This window comes from Cervus elaphus, chromosome 28 (assembly GCF_910594005.1).
Source record: "Cervus elaphus chromosome 28, mCerEla1.1, whole genome shotgun sequence".
Taxonomy (NCBI): Eukaryota; Metazoa; Chordata; class Mammalia; order Artiodactyla; family Cervidae; genus Cervus; species Cervus elaphus.
The window spans coordinates 12,743,146-12,769,716 of record NC_057842.1 but is presented as its reverse complement, the minus strand read 5'-3'; the positions used below and the strand labels follow the sequence as shown (position 1 = coordinate 12,769,716).

General features: G+C 40.1%; 1 protein-coding gene across 4 annotated transcripts in view; it reads right to left on the bottom strand.

The window, feature by feature from the left end:
* The window catches only part of SMAP1 (small ArfGAP 1), a 158,603-nt gene that overhangs the window by 69,528 nt on the left and 62,504 nt on the right, over positions 1-26,571 (bottom strand). For 2 of the 4 annotated variants that reach the window (XM_043889749.1, XM_043889751.1), the window contains exons 3-5: positions 15,897-15,982; positions 3,923-3,998; positions 455-535 (exon numbers count right to left, since the gene is read on the bottom strand). In XM_043889749.1, the coding sequence (XP_043745684.1) occupies positions 455-535; positions 3,923-3,998; positions 15,897-15,982 (243 nt within the window). The remainder of the gene's footprint in view (positions 1-454; positions 536-3,922; positions 3,999-15,896; positions 15,983-26,571) is intronic. The other 2 variants (XM_043889750.1, XM_043889752.1) reach the window with 1 other exon arrangement.

Sequence of the window (26,571 nt, the reverse complement as noted above, 5' to 3'; positions counted from 1 at the left end):
CAATGACGACTCTATGCATACACTGCATCTATATGATGGTTACTATGGCTTAAAAGGCAAAACGACATTAATGTTCTTCAAGAGTTTACAATAACAGAATCATAGAAAGAAAAATTTTAACCAAAAACTCTTCCTAGTAAATCAAAGAATTCAAGAGCAATTATAGAAAAGTTCCTTTAAGCCTAAGGTGGTAATGGAAACAACAGCAAAAAACTAATTGCTTATTAAATGCTGAGATATATCTATGGTACCGATAAATTAGTCATTCTGAAATTAAATAAAGATTAAAGCTCTTTAATCCTACCTGTAGCATAGGAAAGTGGTCTTAAAATTATTGTATTTAATGTATTTAATACTGGAGACCATTCAAAGCATAAACAACTATTACAGCATCCCAAATGATGGCACGTTCACACCGAGCGCATGGACACAGCTGGCTAGAACACCACCATACCTCCAATTTGTTTTTCTCAACAGCAGCTTGTAGAGAAGGAGAGGATACCAAAGGCTGAAGAGGAGCATCAGAGGAGGCAATCTGTGGAATGCAGGTGGGAAGTCAGGAGGCAAAAACAAAAAGAAAGGAATCAGAATTATAGGCACAGGAAAGAAACAAACACTCACGTACTTCTGAGCTACAGAGGCACTTAGAAATATGTTAAAGGAAAGTGATGCACCAATAAGAGTGCTGCTTTTAAAGTACTTCTGTAGATAAAAGTATTTATTACAAAAAAGTGTATGATTTAAAATGCATTTCACTCTAACATAAAATTTAAAATGCACTCAGACAAGTTCATCCCCAAAGTATCTGAGAAACAATTAAGAGTGTCTGGCGGTTCTCTCTCCGTCAGTGTTACTGCCCGACTGCTCACGCTCTGACACGCTGTTCCAAGTGGCTGGACAGCACGAATGAGATCTTGTTCCCACTGACCATAATTGCTTTAAGAATGGAAAATAACACAGAGCTGAAACAGTAAAAGTTAACAAAAGTTTTATTCAACTGTTTAAGAAAACAGAAAGAAGGCTGAGAGCAGAAAGAGTGAATTAACGTGGTGTAACAGCTAAGCAGCAGGCTTACTGTAAAGCCATGTGTACACTGGCTTCTTGGAGCTCCCTGCCCATAAACAACACCCCCAGGGCTGCGCTGGTTCAACTGCCCCAAAGCACTGTGAGACAGTTACAAATGCAAAGGCAGTTACATATGCAAAGGCAATTTACACAGAGATAATTTCACCTAAAAGCCTTTTCACTCATCTTACCCAATTCCTACAAGCATAGTTTCACTTTAATGGAAGCATTATCTTCCTGCTCGCTTTACTGCCAAAATATAACTGAAATACGTTTACAAAATGTGTAGTAGATCTTTGGAGCTGTTAAACTGACATCTCTGTATTGCTCTATCACATCAATAGTGCCTATGAGGAGTCTTTAAAAATAAAAGGTGCTATTACAGAAAGGTCATTACGCAATGTCAAAGTAACAATGTGAGATGGTACGTTCTCATTCAACCTGCCTGTTACTGAGTTAGTTATGGCTGCAATTCTGAATCACAACCCAAGCCCATAATCTTTAGCTGGTCTTCGCTGGCACACTGTTAGCTCTGTTAAAAGTATACAAACTAGCCATTCAATGACAACTAACTGAAATTACACATAGAAGAAAATATTTAATAAGACAAACTGTGCCTTAAAGACCAGCTGCAAAACTAATTTATCCCACTGGACATTTCCCTGCTAGAGATATGGAGAAAACAAGAGATTAGAAAAAGCACATAAAATCACTTAAGATGGTAACCTGTATCATAAAGACCTTTTTGCCCAAATTTATGTAAAAGCTGAACATAAAAATATAACAAAGAAATTAAGGTACTTAATATGTTGAGTGTTACTAATTCAAGATAATTCACTGTAGAAGTATTTTTTCTCCTCCTGAGAGGATGATAACTGATTTGGCCACTTTGAAAATTAAGATGTTCATTGTTCATGGAATCTTGATTCAAACTGGAATCAAGATTGCTGGGAGAAATCAATAACCTCAGATACAGAGATGACACCACCCTCATGACAGAAAGCAAAGAGGAACTAAAGAGCCTCTCAATGAACGTGAAAGAGGAGAGTGAAAGAGTTGGCTTAAAACTCAACATTCAGAAAACTAAGATCGTGGCATCCAATCCCATCACTTCATAGCAAAGAGATGGGGAAACAGTGGAAAGAGTGACAGACTTTATTTTCTTGGGCTCAAAAATCACTGCAGATGGTGACTGCAGCCAGGAAATTAAAAGACACTTGTTCCTTGGAAGAAAAGTTATGACCAACCTAGACAGCATGTTAAAACGCAGAGACATTACTTTGCCAACAAAGGTCCATCTCGTCAAAGCTATAGTTTTTCCAGTAGTCACGTACGGATGTGCGAGTTGGACCATAAAGCAAGCTGAGTGCCAAAGAATTGATGCTTTTGAACTGTGGTGGTGGAGAAGACTCTTGAGAGTCCCTTGGACTGCAAGGAGGTCAAACCAGTCAATCCTAAAGGAAATCAACCCTGAATATGCATTGGAAGGACTGACGCTGAAGCTGAAGCTCCAATACTTTGGCCACCTGATGTGAAGAACTGACTCACTGGAAAAGACCCTGATGTTGGGAAAGACTGAAGATGGGAGGAGAAGGAGATGAGAGAGGATGAGGTGGCTGGATGGCATCACCGACTCGATGGACATGGGTTTGGGTGGACTCCGGGAGTTGGTGACGGACAGGGAGGCTTGGCGTGCTGCGGTTCATGGGGCTGCAAAGAGTCGGACATGACTGAGCGACTGAACTGAACTGAGGAATCAAAGAACCCCCTCCCCAGAAAAAAATGACTGCAACAATAGAGACAACTAACCTTAAATGGTATTTAACTGGGATAAGAAAATTTATCAGAAAAAGAAACTTAAAAAGAAACAGTAATAAAACATATTTGATCACTACAGCATGGTCTCAACTATTAAGGAACAAATGCTTGATAATAACCAATTAAAAGGCTAGTTTTCACTCATCGCGTGCAGGAAAAAGGTCAAAAAAAGGCTGTCTGATAGGGGACACCTCACGTTAAAGAGGCATCCGCTTCTCAAGAACTCAGGCTTCAAAGCACTTTCCCATAAGACCACCCGGTGCTGCGATTCATGCATGCTAAGTTACTTCAGTTCTGTCCGACTATTTGTAAAGCTACGGACTGTAGCCCCAGGCTATTCTGTCCACAGGAATCCTCCAGGCAAGAATACTAGAGTGCGTGGCCATGCCCTCCTCCAAGGGGTCTTCCCCACCCAGAGATCAAACCTGCGTCTCTTAAGCCTCCTGCACTGGCAGTCAGGTTCCTTATCACCAGCACCACTTGGGAAGGTGCTGTGATAAACACAGGTAAATAGGAGCAGCATCATGATTTCATCAGAATAATTAATGCATGACTCCCTTGTTGATTGTTTGCAAATATAGTGCAAACAATTGTGTTTTCTATTTTGGACCAAAGTAAGATAAAGCTGTTCTGGAAAAAAGAAAAAATGCTGCGTTTTAATAAACACATCTGGTCAGATCCACCAAGGCCCTTAGAAGAAGACAAATTTGCCTTTTCCATTCGTTTCCACAGTCCAATAAAATAATTTTCTCTCCTCAATTTTTCAATTAGTGTCTGCATTAAATTAATGCAGATTTCATAAAATTAACTTAAATGCCATCTAAGCAGTTATTAGACGCTTACTTAAGAAGATGCTCCTTTCTGAATCAAGAGTTCTGCTTTATGAAAGCTGACTATGTGACAAAAACTCCCAATGTTCAAATTTTAACGTATGTAGCCAGGACATTTTTACAATAAATAAATTGAGCCATATCACATGTTAAAATTTCAAAATATACTCAACAAACATCAACGTGATAGAGATGAAGATTTTACTTACATTTGTAATAGCTATAGCATTTTTATCGTAGTATTTCTTCTTTTCATATTTATCTCTGATGAAAAATTCCACTGCTCTGAAAACAGATAACTTAAGGAAAAGCATGAGTTCAGTGACATGTACACTCCCCTTTATTCACTCCACAAAGCCCAGACTCTAAATTCAATACTCCTACTCCCCAGTCTGTACTTTGCTCACACACTATTTCTGCAACTAAATTCTGTAACCTACTTTTCCTTCTGCCAAAGAATCTATCTTGTTCAGGAAATTTCTCCCATTCAACAAAACCACTCAGCCGAATTCGGAACAGAAAAGTAACCACATTTCTCAGTTCCACCACAATCCTCAGCCTCTTACCCCTCCCCTCCCCACTCAACACTAAATTAAAGCTCATTTTGGATTTTCAGTTTAAATAAGGAAACTAACACTCCTGTGGTAAGCACAGCATACCAGATGCCGGGCTGATGCGCTAGCCACAGTTTTCCTTTAATCTCTCCTCCATGCAGTCATGTGCATGTTATAATCTCCATATCACAGAGGAGGAATCAGCAACTCAGAAAGAGCAGACAACTGTGATTTCAATACTTATGTCCTTTCCCACCACACATGGTTGCCTCTGACTGCATCAGTGAGGATCCACTGTATCTTAGAAGGATGGAGACAATCTTTTCCTACAAAGCTTTCTAGAAATGGAAAAGTCAAGAAGCTAAAACCAATGTCAGTACTATTTAATTTTCTGAAGTTGAGTGGACCAGCCTTATCTGTTGATGGGTGAATCACTTCTAGTGGGATTCAGGAGCTTTGGGTCAGCTGATACAGATGACTTCTCCTACCAGTCAACCAACCACTGTTTTATGGGACTTCTTCCATCAAGGATTGTGAACTTTTTTATTTTTTAGTACCATGAACCTCTTTGATAGTCAAATAAAGCCTGTGGACTCCTTTTTGAGACAGTGCTTTTAAATGCATAAAATAAAATACACAGAATTACAAAGGAAATGAATCACACTGAAATACAGTCTCTCTATGGATCCCCAGGTTAAGACATTCTTCTGTTCAAAGAAAAGCAACCTGAAGCAGTAAAACAGTACACTTTCAGTCAATTGCTCCTTATTGGAAGTTAACAGAAGCTCTTTAAAGTGACAGTTGAGGCCACAGGTAGTAGCAAGAGTTGACAGACCAGTATACAGTGGGCACTGAGAGAGAGCTCTCGAAGGGGCCAGGGAAGGCAAGTGAGACAGGAAATCTAAATGCTCAACTTATTAAGCAAGTTGAATAACTGAAAGTCATTTGTAAAGACAGCTCTCCATAAACTGTGTATATGAAAGGCACTTCACACTACCTCTTTTTCTCCTCTTAACCTATAAAGAGGTTTTTTACATTTACAACTAAAGCCAGGCACAGGAAGTTTAAGGAGATCTCTGGTATTCTACAGTACAAGGGAGGGGGTATTGTGATGACTGGAAACCAGGAATGTCTAGCATCCATCCTCTCAGATGCCACTGGTCACCACAAGTTCATTTGTGAATTAGTCATTTAATTTTTGCTAATGATAATAAATGCCTTTTTATCTAGAGAAGGCCAAATGTGGGGGGCACTTTTATTTTCAAGGTAGCCTTGGAGATCCTTTCAAGTCAAAGGCCCCAGCGCTGTCAGAAGGCTGATTAGTTAGATATGTGAACATTTTTGGCAGTCAGTACCAAAAAATCACCATAAAACCCCAAGATTTTCATAAAACGCAATAACGTTGCTTTATTCCAACTATTTCACATGTAAATAACCTAAATGCTAACTTCGCACATGATTTTAAATCCATGTTCAATATTACATTTTTCTGTTTTTCTAAGAGGATAAAATGAAAACAATCAAAAAAGCCAGCCCTTTGGATGAATGTGGATATATAAGCAATTTTTACTGTCAAGGCAACAATTTACTGCCACAACAGGAGAGAGAAGAAGAATTTACTTAGATTGATGTCATTTTCACAGTGGATAAAATGAAACACGTTTGTGCCAAGTGCATGCTAACTCACTTCAGTTGTTTCCAACTCTTTGCGATCCCATGGACCATAGCCCACTAGGCTGCAAAATAGACAAGTTAACGTTCTGACTGCTAAGTCGCTCAGTCATGTCCAACTTTTTGCAACCCCATGGACTGTAGCCTGCCAGGCTCTTTTGTTAATGGGGCTCTCCAGGCAAGAGTAGTGGAGTGGGTTGTCATGCCCGCCTCCTGGGGATCTTCCCAGCCCAGAGATGGAACCCCTGTCATCTCTTAGGTCTCCTGCACTGACAAGCAGGTTCTCTACCACTCGCACCACCTGGAAAGGCGGGTGAAAGATGTTTACTGTTTTTAAAAATTCTATATTATTTTTAGAACAGCAATTATCTTTACTTCTAGATATAAATATTACATAGTATGTATACAGGTTTTCTTAACTAAAATCTAAATTCTTAAACTATAATTTTTATGTTTAAACACCTGGGAGAAGAGTAACACTGATGTTTTTCCTCCCTAATGACAGAAACAGCAGTCTATTTTGGATATTATTTAAAATATACTACATATTAAAGCTTGAAAAGATTATAATACTCTCATCTATGAAATGCTTATGACAAAGGAAAGATCACTGTATATGACCAAAGAAAACCCTAATATTAGAGAGAAAATTAAGAACAGTATCAAAATAATTTAACCACCATTGTGAAACTAAAATTAATTGAAAACTGTAATAGTTTTAGAAATACTGAATTTGAAAAGAGCAAACTTTTAAGTATATAATCTTTTAGAGTAAAAAACAATACTAATATCTGATGAAATACGTGAATTTTCAGAAATAACAGATATACATGAAATCTTAATTTATATTTAATGTATTTTAAGTAAGTAATTCAAATACAGTTGAGTTTCATTTCTGTTTATGATTAAAAAAACCTCTCTGAAATTTTCTAAGCAGTAAGCGAATTAACAAATTTGGAAAACAAAACCAATTTGGAAAACTCAGCAGTGGCCACAGGACTGGAAAAGGTCCGTTTTCATTCCAATCCCAAAGAAAGGCAATGCCAAAGAATGCACAAACTACCGCACAATTGCACTCATCTTACACACTAGTAAAGTTATCCTCAAAATTGTCCAAGCCAGGCTTCAGCAATACGTGAACCGTAAACTTCCAGATGTTCAAGCTGGTTTCAGAAAAGGCAGAAGAACCAGAGATTAAATTGCCAACATCTGCTGGATCATCAAAAAAGCAAGAGAGTTCCAGAAAAACATCTATTTCTGCTTTATTGACTATGTCAAAGCCTTTGACTGTGTGGATCACAATAAACTGTGGAAAATTCTGAAAGAGATGGGAATGCCAGACCACCTCACCTGCCTCTTGAGAAACCTGTATGCAGGTCAGGAAGCAACAGTTAGAACTGGAAATGGAACAACAGACTGGTTCCAAATAGGAAAAGGAGTACATCAAGGCTGTATATTGTCACCCTGATTATTTAACTTATATGCAGAGTACATCATGAGAAACGCTGGGCTGGAAGAAGCACAAGCTGGAATCAAGATTGCTGGGAGAAATATCAATAACCTCAGATATGCAGATGACACCACCCTTATGGCAGAAAGTGAAGAAGAACTAAAGAGCCTCTTGATGAAAGTGAAAGAGGAGAGTGAAAAAGTTGGCTTAAAACTTAACATTCAGAAAACTAAGATCATGACATCCAGTCCCATCACTTCATGGGAAATAGATGGGGAAAACAGTGGAAACAGTAGCTGACTTTATTGTTCTGGGCTCCAAAATCACTGCAGATGGTGGTTGCAGCCATGAAATTAAAAGACGCTTACTCCTTGGAAGGAAAGTTATGACCAACCTAGATAGCATATTAATTACTTTGCCAACAAAGGTCCGTCTAGTCAAGGCTATGGTTCTTCCAGCAGTTATATATGGATGTGAGAGCTGGGACTATAAAGAAAGCTGAGCACTGAAGAATTGATGCTTTTGAACTGTGGTGTTGGAGAAGACTCTTGAGAGTCCCTTGGACTGCAAGGAGATCCAACCAGTCCATCCTAAAGGAGATCAGTCCTGGGTGTTCATTGGAAGGACTGATGTTGAAGCTGAAACTCCAATACTTTGGCCACCTGATGTGAAGGGCTGACTAATTTGAAAAGACCCTGATGCTGGGAAAGATTGAAGGCAGGAGGAGAAGGGGACGATAGAGGATGAGATGTTGTATGGCATCACCGACTCGACGGACATGGGTTTGGGGAGACTCTGGGAGTTGGTGATGGACAGGGAGGCTTGACATGCTGCGGTTCATGGGGTTGCAAAGAGTCGGACACGACTGAGCGACTGAACTGAACTGAAGCGAATTAAAAAAACTACATCAGATGACAGTTATCGGTTTTTCAAGGACATAAAAAAATAAAAATTAAATCATTAAGGCAGGACAAAGCACTAGGATAGTCCTCACAATTAAACATAAAACATTACTTTATAAAAAGCAAACAAAGCACACCACCAAGTGAGCTTTCAAAACCCCACGGGAGTCACCTGAGTGAGCACTGTGGTTTAGGGAACACGCCACATCCTCGGGTGCTCTCTGGTCCTACATGCCTCTTAGATCAAGAATGTATCATGCAGCTCTCGTGTATTTTTGTACAAGGTCTCAAAAGCAACCCAACCCTGACTGTTCATTCACCTAAAGAAGTAGTAATTTATTCCAGGGGTCAGCAAACTTTTTCTTAAAGGGCCAAACAGCAAATATTTTAGGTTTCATGGTACAGTTGTTTTATGCTGCAATTACTCACGTCTGCATTTTAGCTACAATGCAGCCACAGATAACTGATAAATGAGTAGGTAAGGCTATGTTCTAATAAAACTCTATTTACAGAGTCAGGAATCCTCTCCTGGGCCTGCAGTCACTGATTCTTCAATTCTTTTCCAGTGCTAGTGGGCCAAGGACACCTCAACTGGATTTATACAGGGTCTCCGTGTCTGCAAACTGGCACTGCAGCAAATGTGAGGGATTTTCAAGAGAAATCTTGAGAATAATTCTGCATTATATGCTGACTATAGTACTAATTCTCAAAGAGGATGGTCTCCAACATACTTCCTCATTTCTGGTACCAGTAGAGCTCGCTATTTAACTGGCAGTTATTGTGACCTTGAAGCTTGATCTCTTCATACCTAGCTAAGTGAAAACCGCAAGAATTCTCCATCTCACAAAGTTGTTGACAGTATTGGGGATAATATATATAAAGCACCCAGCACAGTATCTAACAAACAGTAAGCATTCAATAAGTGAAGTTGGCTTGTATTTTTGTGTAACTTGTCTCAGCTTCCTCACCTTTAAAACAGAGATGATACCAAGACTCACTTCACAAGATCACAGTAAGAATTAAACATGCTCATGTGTGGAAAGACCTCAGAACAGGGGGTGGCACAGAGCGACTGCTGTCCAACGCTCAGCTCTTATTATGAGTCACTGTGCTCTGAAGGTCTTCAAACACAAGGCTCACGGCAGAGAAGGAAACAGACAACTGTTGCGTCATCAATGCTAGGACGGCTTGCCTATCATCAGCCTTAAAGAGAAGAGCAAATGAGAAGTATCAACTAAAGAACCATTAAGTTTGGATACTGGGGAGTACTGATCTTCATTTTCCAGCCTCCAGGAGCCACCTGAGACAAAAGGACTTACTTAAACTGACAGACCAAGAGGACAACACCCCTTTCCCCCGCAAAAAGAAACAGAACAGTGGTGCCTTCAGTAGACCAAGGTAAGGAATATCACTACTGACAATGTAAGTGCAGGGGGCTGATCTGGGATCTAGCAAACAAACAACAAAACACCCCAGAATATCCTCCTTGCCATGGTCACAAACCATTCAGCATAGCACACTTATTGTCAAAGTCCTCAACACTAACAGACTGCATCAGACAAGTCCAGAAAAATGTTCCCCTCACTATGTGTTTTATCTTTTCACATGTGTTTATTTGTATCTTAAGATTTCTTCCTTTCTTTAAAGATGCTATTTAAAAGACAATTAAATTAATACCTATTCCCAAGAACAAAATCTTCCAATTTCATACACACACCACTGACAACAGCCAAATTTTCAAAAGCTCCAAGGAGACGCACTACTGATTAGCTCTGGTGCACACTGGATCTCATGGAACTGAGGTAATTAAAGTTTTTAGATAAGACAAAATATCCTAATAACGAAAAGCTTAATGTAAAGCTTTATCGCTTGTCATGCACCTGCAAACACCACCTAGAATTAACCACATGCCACATGAGAAATTACACTTTCACGGCAGCTTCCGCCTAACTTCTGTAAATGGTAAAGCTTAAAGTGACAAATCCTGTTATGAATGCAGGGAGGCCCCCTATTATGCCAGTGTACTCAGTTTGGTTCTACTTGCCTCTAGGGATGAGGCAATCATATTTTTCTTAATTCTAAACTTTTTCAATTAATTTCAATTAATTGGAGGCTAATTACAGTATTGTGGTGGTTTCTGCCATACACTGACATGAATCAGCCACAGGTGTACAGGTGTCTCCCATCTGGAACCCCCGCTCCCACCTCCCTCCCCATCCCTCCCCTCTGTGTTGTCCCAGTGCACTGGTTTCATGCATCGAACTTGGACTGGTGATCTGTTTCACATATGGTAATATACATGTTTCAGGGCTATTCTCTCAAATCATCCCACCCTCACCTTCTCCCACGGAGTCCAAAAGTATCTACTTTGTATCTGTGTTTCTTTTGCTGTCTTGCATATAGGGTCATCGTTACCATCTTTCTAAAATTCCATATATATGCATTAACATACTGTATTGCTATCTTTCTTTCTGACTCACCTCACTTTGTATAATAGATTCCAGTTTCATCCACCTCACTACAACTGACTCAAATGCATTCTTTTTAATAGCTGAGTAATATTCCATTGTGTATATATGTACCACAACTTTCTTATGCATTCATCTGCCAATGGACATCTAGGTTGCTTCCATGTCCTGGCTATTATAAACAGTGCTGCGATGAACATTGGGGTACACGTGTCTCTTTCAGATCTGGTTTCCTCGGTGTGTATGCCCAAGAGTGGGATTGCTGGGTCGTATACCAGTTCTATTTCCAGTTTTTTAAGGAATCTCCACACTGTTCTCCATAGTGGCTGTACTAGTTTGCATTCCCACCAACAGTGTAAGAGGGTTCCCTTTTCTCCACACCCTCCTCCAGCATTTATTGCTTGTAGACTTTTGGATAGCAGCCATCCTGACTGGCATGTAATGGTACCTCACTGTGGTTTTGATTTGCATTTCTCTGATAATGAGTGATGTTGAGCATCTTTTCATGTGTTTGTTAGCCATCTGTATGTCTTCTTTGGAGAAATGTCTGTTTAGTTCTTTGGCCCATTTTTTGATTGGGTCGTTTATTTTTCTGGAATTGAGCTGCAGGAGCTGCCTGCATACTTTTGAGATCAATTCCTTGAGACAACTATATTTAAATCAGTAAAAGTGCAAAGATGTTAGGCTTTTCAAACAGCATTGAGCTTTAGAATGATCCATGAAATACAGAAAAGGGGACTTGTTTTCTTTAACTAGTTTCCATATTACAAGCTCCAAATTACAGTGTTTCATACTTAAAAGGGATAAAAGCATTATGTAGCTATAATAAGTATAGAAAAAAAAATTTTTTTAAGACTACAGTATTACATTAGATACAAAAGCTGGTCTCATGATCCAAGAGATGTGATCTTATGGTGTTATCATTAGGAGTCATCTATATCAAGTTTGTCTAGACAAAATCCTTCTTTATGCTTCTGACAACCTTAAGATTATCTTTTTGTAAACAGCAAGATTTTGCCAACAACAAAGGTCCGTCTAGTCAAGGCTATGGTTCTTCCAGTAGTCATGTATGGATGTGAGAGTTGGACCATAAAGAAAGCTGAGTGCTGAAGAATTGATGCTTTGGAACTGTGGTGCTGCAGAAGACTCTTGAGAGTCCCTTGGACTGAAAGGAGATTCAACCAGTCCATCCTAAAGGAAATCAACCCTGAATATTCACTGGAAGGACTGATGCTGGAGCTGAAGCTCCAATACTTTGGCCACCTGATGCAAAGAACTGACTCATTTGAAAAGGCCCTGATGCTGGGAAAGATTGAAGGCGGGAGGAGAAGGGGATGCCAGAGGATGAGGTGGTTTGATGGGATCACCGACTCAATGGACATGAGTTTGAGTAGACTCTGGGAGTTGGTGTGCACAGGGAGGCCTGGCGTGTTGCCTTCCATGGGGTCACAAAGAGTCGGACATGACTAAGAGACTGAACTGAACTGAACCAGCAAGAGGTAAGCACCTCATATGAATATGACCATAATCTCCAAATGTTTTACAAGTAACATTTAGCTTGAAAAATCAAATACACGTGCTTGAACTAACAGTAGCAAAGAAACACATAATCTAAGAGCCTGACCTAAATCATACCAGGTACTCAAAAGTTGCAACCTTCACCTAGACTTTATGATCTTAGTTGCAAAGAATCCCAAACTATAAGCCTATTTTTAAAAGCCGGCTCAAATGTGACAATACTGGTTTTACTCAGACCAGCATCATTAAGTAATATTCAAGTGTCCTTACACAGGAGGGAAAGTCTAGAGGCTTTGGAAAGTTTCTTAAACAGCCTCTTTGAGCATCCCACCAGCTCACCTACCAAGAATAAACATATTATGTTCTGAGTTGCTTCCAAAATTAAAAAAGATAACGTATATAAAGTGCCAAACTCAGGGCTTGGCTCACAGCAAACCCTCACTGAGCAGGAAAGCTACTGCAGTTGTTGTTTCCAACACTGTACCTTCACTGTGTCGAAGGTCAAGGACTTACTAATATCAGATACCGATCAATCCATGATAAAAATCTCTCCTGAAAAGTTTAGATAAGGATCAAATATCTAAGGACAAATCAACAAAAAATTCCAGAAAACAAATTCACCATCTCACTGTGGTGGTAGTTTAGTCACTAAGTCGTGTCCGACTCTTGATACCCCGGGGACTAGAGCCTGCCAGGCTCCTGTCTACGGGATTCCCCAGGCAAGAAAACTGGAGAGGGCTGCCATTTCCTTCTCCAGGGATCTTCTCGAACCAGGGATCAAACACAGGTGTGCTGCATTGCAGGCGGTCTCCATGCACAGCAGGTAGATTCTTTACTGACTGAGCCACCAGGGAAACACCATCCCATTAATTCTTTACTTCTATTAGGTTCACCATAAAATGGATGGTAATTACTTAAGAAATAGTATTCTGACCAACATGTACCACAGGGTACCCAGAAGGGGGCAGTGTAAGAGGGTGCCAGAGTCCTGTCCGTGACTGAACACCTTCAGGCCTTTGTCACAAAAACAACACAAAAGTATGGCGATCAATGAGATACCTTGACGCTACATTCATCCACCAAATACCACATAAAGGGTACTACTCCAAATTTCAAGAGTGTCAAGTAATTTATCATCTGGTATTCAAGAGAAGTCCAAAAAACCAAATTTAAACCAAGCCAATCTCCCCCTACCCACCCCCAACACACACACACACACACGCACACACACTAAAACTTCCATCCAGAAAAGGGAGTTTCTTCAATTTGAGGGATGTTGTATGTCAACTCAGACTTGGGGGTGAAGAGCCAAAAAAGGAATAAATTAATACAACTAGCAAGCAGTGGTAACCACCACACGGAACACAGACTGTCTGCTCTGTGGGACTCTCCTGCCACCCTGCTCTCTTCCTCAGGGTTCAGTCCCATGCCCTCACTTCCAGAGGAGAAGGAAAAAGCATTTCCAGGATTTCCAGGATTCTCAATAAAACCCTCAGAAAGAACAGAGGCACTGCGCCAGGTAACTTAACTGACCCAAGCACTCTTCCATCACCTACACGCTAAGGGGCTCTCCAGTCCACACTGCGTGCTCTGCTCTTTCAGGGTCCAGACTCCCGTCTCCAGCTTCCAGACGGGCATCTCCACATGTGCGTCCACAGACACGTCACCCTGCCCCAAGCAGCGACTCACCGTCTTCCACGTGTAACCTTGAAACCTTCATCTGGGGCCGAATTTCTTCCCCCGGTGAGTAAGCCTACCTCACTCACAGAACCTCAGCCAAGCTAGAAAATGCTTGGAAAGCAAGCCAATGTTAACCTACTCCAAACGTCCCTGCCTTCCCAATGCCTTTCCAGTCTCCCCAGCTCCCTCCTGCCTGAAACCTCCTGCCTGAAACCCACTACATAACTGGTATCTTCATCACTGCTCATTTCAGGGTTGCACTAGGATTCTGCATGACCTCTGACCCCAAAACCTCCTCCAACTCCTCTTCCTCGTGATAGAAGGTGATGGTTCTAATACTTCTCCTGCCTCACAGCTTTACAAATCCTTCAATGCTCTGGGTCAATGAAGTGAGGCACTGCTCTATATTCTATCTATAGGCGGTTCTAGATGCCATTGAAAACCTTTCACAATCTGGAATAATAATGAGCTGCTTTTGCCACTTGCCCCATAAAACTTAGATGTTATCACACTGAAACTTTAAAATGTCGTGTCCTCACACCTTCGTACTTCTGCTCACACAATTTTTATACCTGAAATGTACCACCCACTCTTACCCTAGGATCTTGTTATAACAAAAATAGCCTAGGATATCAGACTGCTAAATGTGTGGGAAGGTGGGAGAAGCAGAAAGAGAAAAGGCCAAACACTAACTTCTGGAATATACCTCAAAAGATTTCTACACAAATAATGAAAATATATATGGCCTGTATCTCTGTGAGAAAAGATGCACTTTTTTCATTGTATGATCAAACAAACACACACACATGGGGAGCACACAGCTGATCTTTAAGAAACTACATCATATTGCCAAAATCATCTTTGGATAAAATTACGTGTGTGCTCAGTTGTGTCCAACTCTGAGATCTCATGGACTGTAGCCCGCCAGGCTCCTCTGTTCATGGAACTCTCCAGGCAAGGATACTGGAGTGGGTAGCCATTCCCTTTTCCAGGAGATCTTCCCGACCCAGGGATAGAACCCAGGTCTTCTGCATTGCAGGCAGATAGTCTTACTAGACAGTCTTATTCTGATGAGCTCTTTCTCAGACTTCAGTGTGAGTCTGAGAAGTCCTACAAAATCAAATGATTTCTCTTTCACATGTGAAAATACTCTGACTAAAACGCCGTAAGGACATACCCCACTCGCCTGTGAGGGAAGCTGGGGATGCAGACAGAGCTGTGCATGCAGCCTGTGACCCAGAGAAGGTCGGCAGGGGCCCGAGCCCACACCCCCGTCATCCGCTTCTACTCAGGGTGGGACTCGTCTCGTCCACTGCTTCACATGAAGGTGCTCTCAGGAAACCCCTCTGGAAGTGATTTGCTTAAACAAAAATACTCAAGATGTTCATAAATCAAATCTCTAATACCAGTCGAAAGTGCTAATCTGTATGTTCCAATCAAGAGTTGCAGATCAATCAAGAATCGGATATAGTATTTTATACTTAATAATAATTATATAAAAACACTATGTAAATCACATATTACCAGATTCCTATTAAAAACCAGGAGGCATGATGGTAAAGAATCCACCTGCCAATGCAGAAGACCTAAGAGACAGGGGTTCAACCCCTGAGTCAGGAAGATCTCCTGGAGGAGGAAATGGCAACCCACTCCAGTACTCTTGCCTGGAGACTCCCACGGACAGAGGAGCCTGGCGGGATACAGTCCATGGGGTCACACAAAGTTGGACACGACTGAGCACCACACAGCAGCAACAGCGTTAAAAACTCACCACATATAAAGCACCAGTCAGGGCAAATCAATCTCTATTTTTCATGAACAACAGTATGATAAAATTCACATGTTCCTAAATACAAAGTTAAAATATAAACTGTAAAAATGGAAAAAAAAAAATGAGCTGATTCTTTTAAAACCCAAAATAAAGAAATGTTAAAGGATACTGATCTGTCTGTGGTCTTCGAAAGTTCTCTGGAAGATTGGCTTCATATAGTAGTCTTGCTTTAGTATTTCCCATATCTTGCATGCACTGTAATTAAAAAAATCAATTATTTTCATTACTCATATAAATAATAAAAAGTAATTCTTATACACATACATACACATATATACAAACACCAGATATTTATCATTTCCAACATATAGTCTTTTCTTTAGAAAAATAATTTAAATCACAACCATGAAACTACTCAAGTTCAAAACAGAAGCATACTTTTAACCTTTCATATTTCTTTAACATATGTAGAGCCACAGTTTTCTAATGCCTTTTTCCATGACTACAATACCACCTTTTTTATACTTATACTTCCTTAAAGTGGGTTCCCTGGCAGTTTATGGTATGATTGTTGTTTTAAATGTTATCACTTGAACAACACTGCCATTGCTAAGGCCAATAACTCAAGGTCAAATTTTCTTTGTTTTGAGCTTCAAAATACTCTGAAGTTTTCATAACTTACAATCAAGACCACATGGAGAGCAGCAAGAGAGAGATGCTGGTGTCCTGGAACTCTACAGAAGTGGACTCACTTCTTTTAAGATTACCAACTTCTTTAAGGGTTATTAGTGTCTCGAAGATTCTGCTAAAAGCTTTGGATTCTCCTCTCCCTACCAAAAAAACTGTGCCTAATGGCTAAGTTTCACATACAAGTTCATGAACTCATAGGACTCTCCCTAAAAATTCTATCAATCCTAACAGCAAGAGCCACTGCTAAGGAGGCATAAGATAATTAAACTGGTTGAAGTGATTATTTTCTTTCTTATTTTGCAATGTATTTTAAATTTATTTATTTTTAATTGGAGGACAGCTGCTTCACAATATTGTGTTGGTTTCTGCCATGCATCAACCTGAGCCAGCCACAGGCGCACATACGTGCCCTCCCTCTTGAGCCTCCCTCCCGCCTCCCACCCTGTCCCGCCTCCAGGCTGTCACGGGGCCCCAGTTTCAGCTCCCTGCGGTCCCACAGCACATTCCCACGGGCGACCTATGTCACATGTGGCAATGTAAAACATGGGAAAGAACCAGACCAAGAAAAGGCTGCACAGTATCTGCAACGAAACAGAAAGGTACAGCTCACAGAAACTACAGAAATAAGAAAACAAAGTTTCTAACATGGGAACAAGAGTACATAAAAATGTTAACAAAAAATTTAGTAAGACTAAAAACAGTATCTGCTATACATGTCATATCTCATTGATCCGAAGTTACATTTTTCTTCATATTATAGTATTCATGGAGTAAAAATGCATCTTACAATTGATCTAGTCCTGTTAACCTGTTTTTCCTAATTAGTCTATAAAATGTAGGTGCTTCTTGCAACCAGTGATATAATCTTATATTCAATAAATATGATTCTATACATTTTATGCAAATATTACAAATATTTTCTTTAATGTAAGTCATTAACATTTTATTTTTGTAAAATAAAAAATAATTAGGAATATGGTATAAGTGTGGGGCTTCCCAGGTGGTGCTAGTGCCTGCCAATGCAGGAGACACAAGAGAGGCGGGATCCATCCCTAGGTCGGGAAGGCGCCCTGGAGAAGGGCATGGCAACCCACTCTAGTATTCCTGTCTGGAGAATTCCATGGACAGAAGAGCCTGGCAGGCTACAGCCCACGGGGTCACAGAGAGTCGGACATGACTGAAGTGACGCAGCACAAGACATCAATTTACACTGGTTTTCCCGGGTACCTCGTTAGTAAAGAATCCACCTTCAATGGAGGAGACCCTGGTTCCATTCCTGGGTCAGTAAGATCTGCTGGAGAAGGGACAGGCTACCCACTCCAGTACTCTTGGGCTCTCTGGTGGCTCAGCTGGTAAACAGTTCTCCAGCACTGAGGGAGACCTGGGTTTAAGCCCTGGGTTGGGAAGATCCCCTGGAGAAGGGCATGGCAACCCACCCCAATATTCCTGCCTGGAGAATCCCGTGGACAGAGGAGTCTGGTGGGCTACAGTCCATGTGGTCGCAGAGAGTCCGACACGACTGAACAACCAAGCACACAGCACACAGCATGTGTGTACGTTATACCAAGTTACTTAATTTTGCTCTAGGAATGCTAGCCATCACCACCAGACAGGAAGGAAAAAAAGAGGTATAAAAATCGGAAAGGGAGAAGTGATACAACTATAAAGAGCCATTTCCACAGGAGACCACTGCTGAAAAGTGACTTGATGCTGGTGTGCGTGCATGCGTGCACGGCGTGTGTGTGTGTGTTACCTAGGCTTGGGGGAAATAAGGCTTCAATAACATCACAGATATAGAGAGATCACTGTGAAAGGAGAAGGAAGGCACTAGCAAGCTCAGATAATTTCTAAGTTTCTGAAAAGTAGAACAGAGTAGGGTTGGAGGAAAGTCTGCAGTGAAAAGATTAGCGGAGATGAAGCTGGTTTAGTCACTGGAGATGGTTAAAGACAGGAGGCAGAAAAGCAGCTGGCAATCTGGGGAGGTGATGAGGGTGCAGTACAAACTAGCAGTCCTCAAAGTTTCAAGACGCTATGGGTTAGCGCCCTACTGTACACATTCACATTTACTCCACTGGCCTTAAAGGTGAACTCCGGTAATCAGCAGAAGGAAATAACGAAACAGCCTAACAGCCACAGTAACAAGCATTAGCCTCAATACCTTATTAACATATATAAATATATATAATAAATTATACATATTGTGTAATATATAAACTGCATATATATTACAATATATAAATTGCTTATATATATATGCCATTTAAAATTTTTAAAAATCCTGACTTAGATATTACTACCCTAATTTGGCAGGAAAGGAAACTGAAACTGCAAAATGTTGTGACAGGTCTAAGACTTTCCATGAACATTTAACTTCTGACAGAATCCACATTAGCCATCAGCCGTCTAGACACCCCAGGCTGCAGCCAGTGGAACAGGGAACTATATCATGCAGGGCTTAAGAATACCAGGCTGACTGCTTTAGAAGCTCAGTTTTCATCTTACAGATGAGGAAACAAGCCCAAAGAGGTTCCCTACTGTGTAATTCAAGGAATCAGTGACAGAGTTTTTAAAATATTTTTAAATATATATTTAAACAGCAAACAACAGCTCATCTCAAAATTAGATTTTTAAAAAACAAGTCAAGCATCCAGTAACCAGAATTGTATTGATATTCTTGACAAAGAAATCATTGTAAGACTATATGAAATACAAAGTCAACATTCATTTTTACTTTAAGAAAACTATAAGACATATTTAAAAATTAATATTATTTACTATGCCAGTTAAATTCAATCTGTCCTCCTTTTACATATCATATGGTCCTAGAAAGATAAATTTTACACTGTTCATTTTGATGAACCACCTTCATCTAAAATCATTATAACCACCACCATTATAATTGCAAAGGAAGGTTTCACTGGGAAATAGTATAATAAAACTCAAGAATAGCAAAACCCACTATTAAAAGTATTTGTCATCAATCTATAATCTTTGTGATTTTAGCTTCTCCACACAATCCAATACATATTACAACATCTGACCAAAGGCTCACACATCATTTGAGGTTCAATTTTTTAAAATACTATTTGAATCAAAATGCTGAAAAGCATCTATAGGCTAGCATACTATCAAGACAATCTAACAAAGATGATGTATTTCTATTCCTGAAACTTTCTAAGTAGACAATATTATATCACCCAGTCCTAGTTTTTGCAGTAAAAAAACAATAAAACTTATATTCTAAAAGAGTTCAATATTTTTAACGTTTTACAGAGACTAAAGAAAATTTAGGTTGTCAAGTTTTAATTGGCATTTTATTGGATTTGTGTAATTTAATAAACATACAAAAAACTAAAAAAAAAGTGGGAATAGATTTTTTAAAAAGACAGTATCAGTAAGTAAGCAAACCAATGTAGTAGGAAATTTTTATTTTTATGTAACACTACTGTATATGTACCTTTTTTCTTAAAAAAGGTACTGTTTTACATCAATGGGGCATCTCCAGGGGGGAAATATAGTAATGAAGTGGCACACACAAAGTTTTACTGAAAAGGGGGCTGTGAAATAAATGCTAAGATAAAAAGCAACAGGAACAAATAGAAACCAAGTGTGCCCAAGTTTACATCAGGTCATGGTCAGTATCAGGAAATAAAAATAAAAGGCAAGAAAAATGACAGGCTACCTAAAGTTCCAACTCAATGATGCATTCTCCTGAGAAAACTTGTCAAATTTTTTCTTTCCTTTAGTCTTCCAAAATCCTGGAAAGCAGAGCTCTTTGTGGAACGCAGCTAAGGGATGTGACTACTCCAGGACACGGCTCCTATCTGTCCAGCCCAGCTAAAAGCTACGGGCTTCCCTGATAACTCAGTTGGTCAAGAATCTGCCTGCAACGCAGGAGACCCTGGTTTGATTCCGGGGTGGGGAAGACCCGCCCAGTCCAGTCCAGGACCAGGGTCTGTGTTTAAGAGCTAGAGCTTGCGGGCCTCATGCCTCCTTCATCCTGTGCATGCTCCCCTTTCCCTATCTGTCCCTGGAATGTTCCCTGCATTTTCTCCCTCAGATACTGAGAAGTACCCAGGCAACAACCACTTATAGTCAAAGTCCACTCGGGAAACTTTCTGTGTAGTTTTCCTAAGTTTTTAAGTGGGTACTGACTTGCCCTTTGGGGTTTACTGGCTCTTTTTTAAAAATGGAGTAAGTGGAAAAAAAATAACAGCAACAAAATAAAGGACTGAAATTCCCAATGGCACAAATGCAAAACATTAAAATAATCAACACAATCTTAAACATTACTGTGTAATGGGAAGATGCTACACATCTATGTTAAATATGGAAGAAAAAAGGTAAAAACACGGTATTAAAATATTTCAGGAAGAATATACAAGAAACTGAAAAATAAGGTTCTTCCTATAGAGGAAACAGCCTGGCATGCTGCAGTCCATGGGGTCGCAGAGTCGGACACGACTGAGCAACTGAACTGAACTGAGAGAGGGAAACCGGATGACTGGGGAACACAATGAGGAGGGAGGACACTCATTTTACACCTTGTGTACCTTAGACCTTTGCACTAGGCCCACCTGCTTCCCACTCTCCAACACAATAAAAACACAGGGGGCCCGCATCAATCCTGCTCTGTCCCCAGATAAAGTCCTATCCAGAGGGGAGCTCAGCCAGGGCACTCGAAGAGCAAGCGTATCAGAGCAAGGAGCTCGCCCTCACTGGGCACTCCGTCTCCAGTAAGAGGACAGGGCACCACAGACCTTTGGGGAGAGCAAAGCTAACACGCTTTAAAACCCCACCCAAGAATGTCTTGCACTCAAAGTACATTCAGAACATAAACACAGCACTTATTTACCACATGTTTTCCCAGGATCAATACTTTCGTGACTGTTGCTCAAGATGGTATCAGTGAGATTTCAAATTATTTGTTTTTGCTCAGGATTTCAACACGTTTGTTTCTGTGTGGGAGAGGGAATACTACTTGCTCTATTATTTTCTATTCATATTTAGAACACAAAGACTGAAAATTTCAAATTTCCCTAACTGAATATATATATATATATATATATATATATATTTTTTTTTTTTTAAGTCATAATTTTAAAAAGACAGTGAATCCTTATAGTTCCTGGTAATTCTTCATATCAATGACTCACCTCTACTACCACTTGCAATTTTCCAGAATAGTTTTCTATCTTCCTCTCAAAAGCCACCAGGATTCCCTGCATAGAAGCAAGCTTTTCAGGACTGGTTCAAGATCTTTTGGGTTCCAGCTGCTGGAAAAGAAGGGCCACCAGTTTTGGTCTCAGGAACTCTTTGGAAATATTTAATACAGAGTCCATTCCTTCAGTTTTCATGAAATTGTATTTATGGGGAACTGATCTCTGTTTTTGTTGTTGTTGTTGTTTTTAAGGACAAAGTAAGTAAACCACACATATTTAAAACTTAAAATTGTTAAATGATGATGTGGAATCAGAGGTACCAGTTTTCTTCTTTTTCACAACTTCTAGATATTCTCAGATCACGATTCATATGTTGCAGCACTGGCTGGCTACTAACAAATTCAGAGAATGAATTCCTTTTCTTTAAACAATAAAATTAAACACTGTTGTGACAAAACTGTTAAAAGTTTCATATGACAGTCTTTTATCATCTCAGCTTACTCTGTAATTCTATTTCTGTCCTAGGTGTTTAGGCCCAGCAGATGGCATCCGGACTCTTGCCTCTTCTATCAAAAGACTCAGGGATTCTAACTTTCATGCCTGTGCAGGTTTACCCTGAATCAACCTTATCACCACTGCTTTAGCTCAAGATTCACTCACCCCCTGGCTAGGCCACTGCAGGAACAGGCCCGCTGGGCTTACGTTCTTAGAAGAACATGATATTAGACACTGCTCTTCAACTCAGACCTCATTACAAGCTCTGAGGCTGTCCCTCCATAAGCCACCCCTCACAGGACCAAGGCCAAACCAGCCCCAGCCTGCAACTTTCACCTCTGCCCCCCATAACTGCACCAGTCTCTTCTACTTTACTTTCTCAAACACAACACACGTTTTCCATCTTCCTGCCTAGAAGCCCCTCTCCACACTGTTGTATGCCTTTAGAAATTGATAAACAAAGGTCAATGTCAAAAATAGTAATGAGACATTTAAAAGGCATGTTTAGAACTTACGATATCCCTGGATACTGGTAATACTTTTTTAAAAGGGAAAGAAGGAGCCACTCCTCAGGAATGTGTTCAAGATGCTCATCACTGAGCCAACAAGCCTGACCCCGAGCCAGGACTACAGAGCGCCCGGCCGGAACTGCCAGCACAGCTGCTGTTCTCAGTCACTTTCCAGTCACACCAAGCAGCAACTCTAAATGCTGTGTGTGACCAAACGAACAAAATACTCATGTTCCCAGACGATCCACTCCACAGGAATTCACTCACTGCCACACAACAGATTCCTACCCTACGTAAAGCACCCACTCTGGGATATCTGTCCTTCTCTTCAAGTAGCTTGTGATTCCTCTGGCTATACCCTCAGTCCACCTAGACTAACCAGCACATACTGAACAGGATTAAGGAGAGACTTCCACTAAGTAACATCTCACCATTTTGTTCACTGCTTTGATCCAAGAACTATAGCCAGTCACTAGGACCAGGAAATTCTATTACTGATATTGCTGAAAGTTCAACCTCAAAAACAATTAAGAAAATCAATGGGAAAACCACGATGTTGCACATTCAAATTGAAAAAAAAAAGGATTATTTATTAATTTCTTCCAATGGATTGTTTAAAATGCAAACCCTTCACTGCATTTCACAGATTACATGTTGTAATAGACAGTGTCATATTTATTTCCCTCCGCACCTGCAGGTAAAAGATAAACCCAGCAATGTGCTGCCACCTTGCTCTGCTTCTGAGGACACAGACACATATCATGACCCTGGCAAGGAGTCAGTGTAAATTGAATCTCAGTCAACTTAAAAAGTTCAGTATGTACAAGAGGCCACAATTTGAGAAATTTCATCAGCTTGATGGAACTATAATGAGCACTCCTCCCATAAAATAAGAAAAAAGTTGCTTGATCTGGGGTCTGCTGAATAAGTATGTACCAAGCATTGTGTACTGAAAGCTTATTATGTATCTGATTCTGTATGATACTATGTAAATTTATCTAAGGGTCAAAACCTTGAGGGGCTTCCCTGGTAGCTCAGCTGGTAAAGAATCTGCCTGCAATGCAGGAGAACTTGGCTCGATTCCTGGGTCAGAAACATCTCCTGGAGAAGGGATAGGATACCTACTCCAGTATTCTTGGGATTCTCTACAGCTCAGATGGGAAAGAATCTGCCTGCAATGCAGGAGACCTGGGTTCAATCCCTGGTTGGGAAGATTCCCTGGAAGTGGGCATAGCAACCCACTCCAGTATTCTTGCCTGGAGAATCCCCATGGACAGAGGAGCCTGGCGGGCTACCATCTACAGGGTCACAAAGAGTCAGACATGACTGAGCAACTAAGCACAGTAAAACACAAAATTTTGAGAGGTTATCAATGGTGAAAAAGTGAAAGCATTTCCCCTAAAATCAGGAACAAGACAAGGGTGCCCACTCTCACCACTACTATTCAACACAGTTTTGGAAGTTTTGGCCACAGCAATCAGAGCAGAAAAAGAAATAAAAGGAATCCAGATAGGAAAAGAAGAAGTGAAACTCTCACTGTTTGCAGATGACATGATCCTCTACATAGAAAACCCTAAAGACTCTACCAGAAAATTACTAGAGCTAATCAATGAATATAGTAAAGTTGCAGGATATAAAATTAACACACAGAAATCCCTTGCATTCCTATACACTAACAATGAGAAAACAGAAAGAGAAATTAAGGAAACAATACCATTCACCATGGCAACAAAAAGAATAAAATACTTAGGAGTATATCTACCTAAAGAAACAAAAGACCTATACATAGAAAACTATAAAACACTAATGAAAGAAATCAAAGAGGACACATATAGATGGAAAAATATACTGTGTTCATGGATTGGAAGAATCAATATTGTGAAAATGAGTATACTACCCAAAGCAATCTATAGATTCAATGCAATCCCTATCAAGCTACCAAGGGTGTTCTTCACAGAACTAGAACAAATAATTTCACAATTTGTATGAAAATACAAAAAACCTCGAATAGCCAAAGTAATCTTGAGAAAGAAGAATGGAACTGGAGGAATCAACTTGCCTGACTTCAGATTATACTACAAAGCCACAGTCATCAAGACAGTATGGTACTGGCACAAAGACAGAAATATAGATCAATGGAACAAAATAGAAAGCCCAGAGATAAATCCACGTACCTATGGACACCTTATCTTCGACAAAGCAGGCAAGAATATACAATGGAAAAAAGACAACCTCTTTAACAAGTGGTGCTGGGAAAACTGGTCAATCACTTGTGAAAGAATGAAACTAGAACACTTTCTAACACCATACACAAAAATAAACTCAAAATGGATTAAAGATCTAAATGTAAGGCCAGAAACTATAAAACTCCTAGAAGAGAACATAGGCAAAACACTCCCCAACATAAATTACAGCAAGATCCTCTATGACCCACCTCCCAGAATATTGGGAATATAAGCAAAAATAAACAAACGGGACCTAATGAAACTTAAAAGCTTTTGCACAACAAAGGAAACTATAAGCAAGGTGAAAAGACAGCCCTCAGACTGGGAGGAAATAATAGCAAACGAAGTAACAGACAAAAGATTAATCTCAAAAATATACAAGCAACTCCGGCAGCTCAATTCCAGAAAAATAAATGACCCAATCAAAAAATGGGCCAAAGAACTAAACAGACATTTCTCCAAAGAAGGCATACAGATGGCTAACAAACACTTGAAAAGATGCTCAACATCACTCATTATCAGAGAAATGCAAATCAAAACCACAATGAGGTACCATTACACGCCAGTCAGGATGGCTGCTATCCAAAAGTCTACAAGCAATAAATGCTGGAGAGGGTGTGGAGAAAAGGGAACCCTCTTACACTGTTGGTGGGAATGCAAACTAGTACAGCCACTATGGAGAACAGTGTGGAGATTCCTTAAAAAACTGGAAATAGAACTGCCATATGACCCAGCAATCCCACTCTTGGGCATACACACTGAGGAAACCAGATCTGAAAGAGACACGTGCACCCCAGTGTTCATAGCAGTACTGTTTATAATAGCCAGGACATGGAAGCAACCTAGATGCCCATCAGCAGATGAATGGATAAGAAAGCTGTGGTAGATATACACAATGGAATATTACTCAGCCATTAAAAAGAATTCATTTGAATCAGTTCTAATGAGATGGATGAAACTGGAGCCCATTATAGAGAGTGAAATAAGCCAGAAAGAAAAACATCAATACAGTATACTAACGTATATATATGGAATTTAGAAAGATGGTAACAATAACCCTATATGCAAGACAGAAAAAGAGACACAGATGTACAGAACAGACTTTTAGACTCTGTGGGAGAAGGCAAGGGTGGGATGTTCAGAGAGAACAGCATTGAAACAAGTATACTATCAAGGGTGAAACAGATCACCAGCCCAGGTTAGATGCATGAGACGGGTGCTCAGGGCTGGTGTACTGGGAAGACCCAGAGGGATGGGATGGGGAGGGAGGCGGGAGGGGGGATCGGGATGGGGAACACATGTAAAGCCATGGCTGATTCATGTCAGTGTATGGCAAAAACCACTACAATATTGTAAAGTAATTAGCCTCCAATGAATAAAAATAAATGGGGAAAAAAAAAAAAAACCACTGGAAGAGATGTCCCGACAATCATGCTATTCTCCAAGCTATTATTTAAATGGATTTTGTTTTTATAGTCTAGTGGTTTGTTTTTGAGGCAGGAAAAAAAATTTTTTTTTGAGAGGTTAAACAATGTTCTAACACACACAGGTGAAATGTGGTTAAATCATGGAGTGCTTCAAATTAACTGTTTTAATGGCAATTTTACTCTACTAAATATTGCTTTGTTGTGGGAATGCTGTAACAGCAGTGATGGCTTTTGAAGTTTCAAGAAGCTCCTTACCAAAAAACAAAAAAACACAGAAAGAAGTACTAGATTAAAGAAACCAAAACCCATGCACAATATTTACAGTGAATGTAGTAA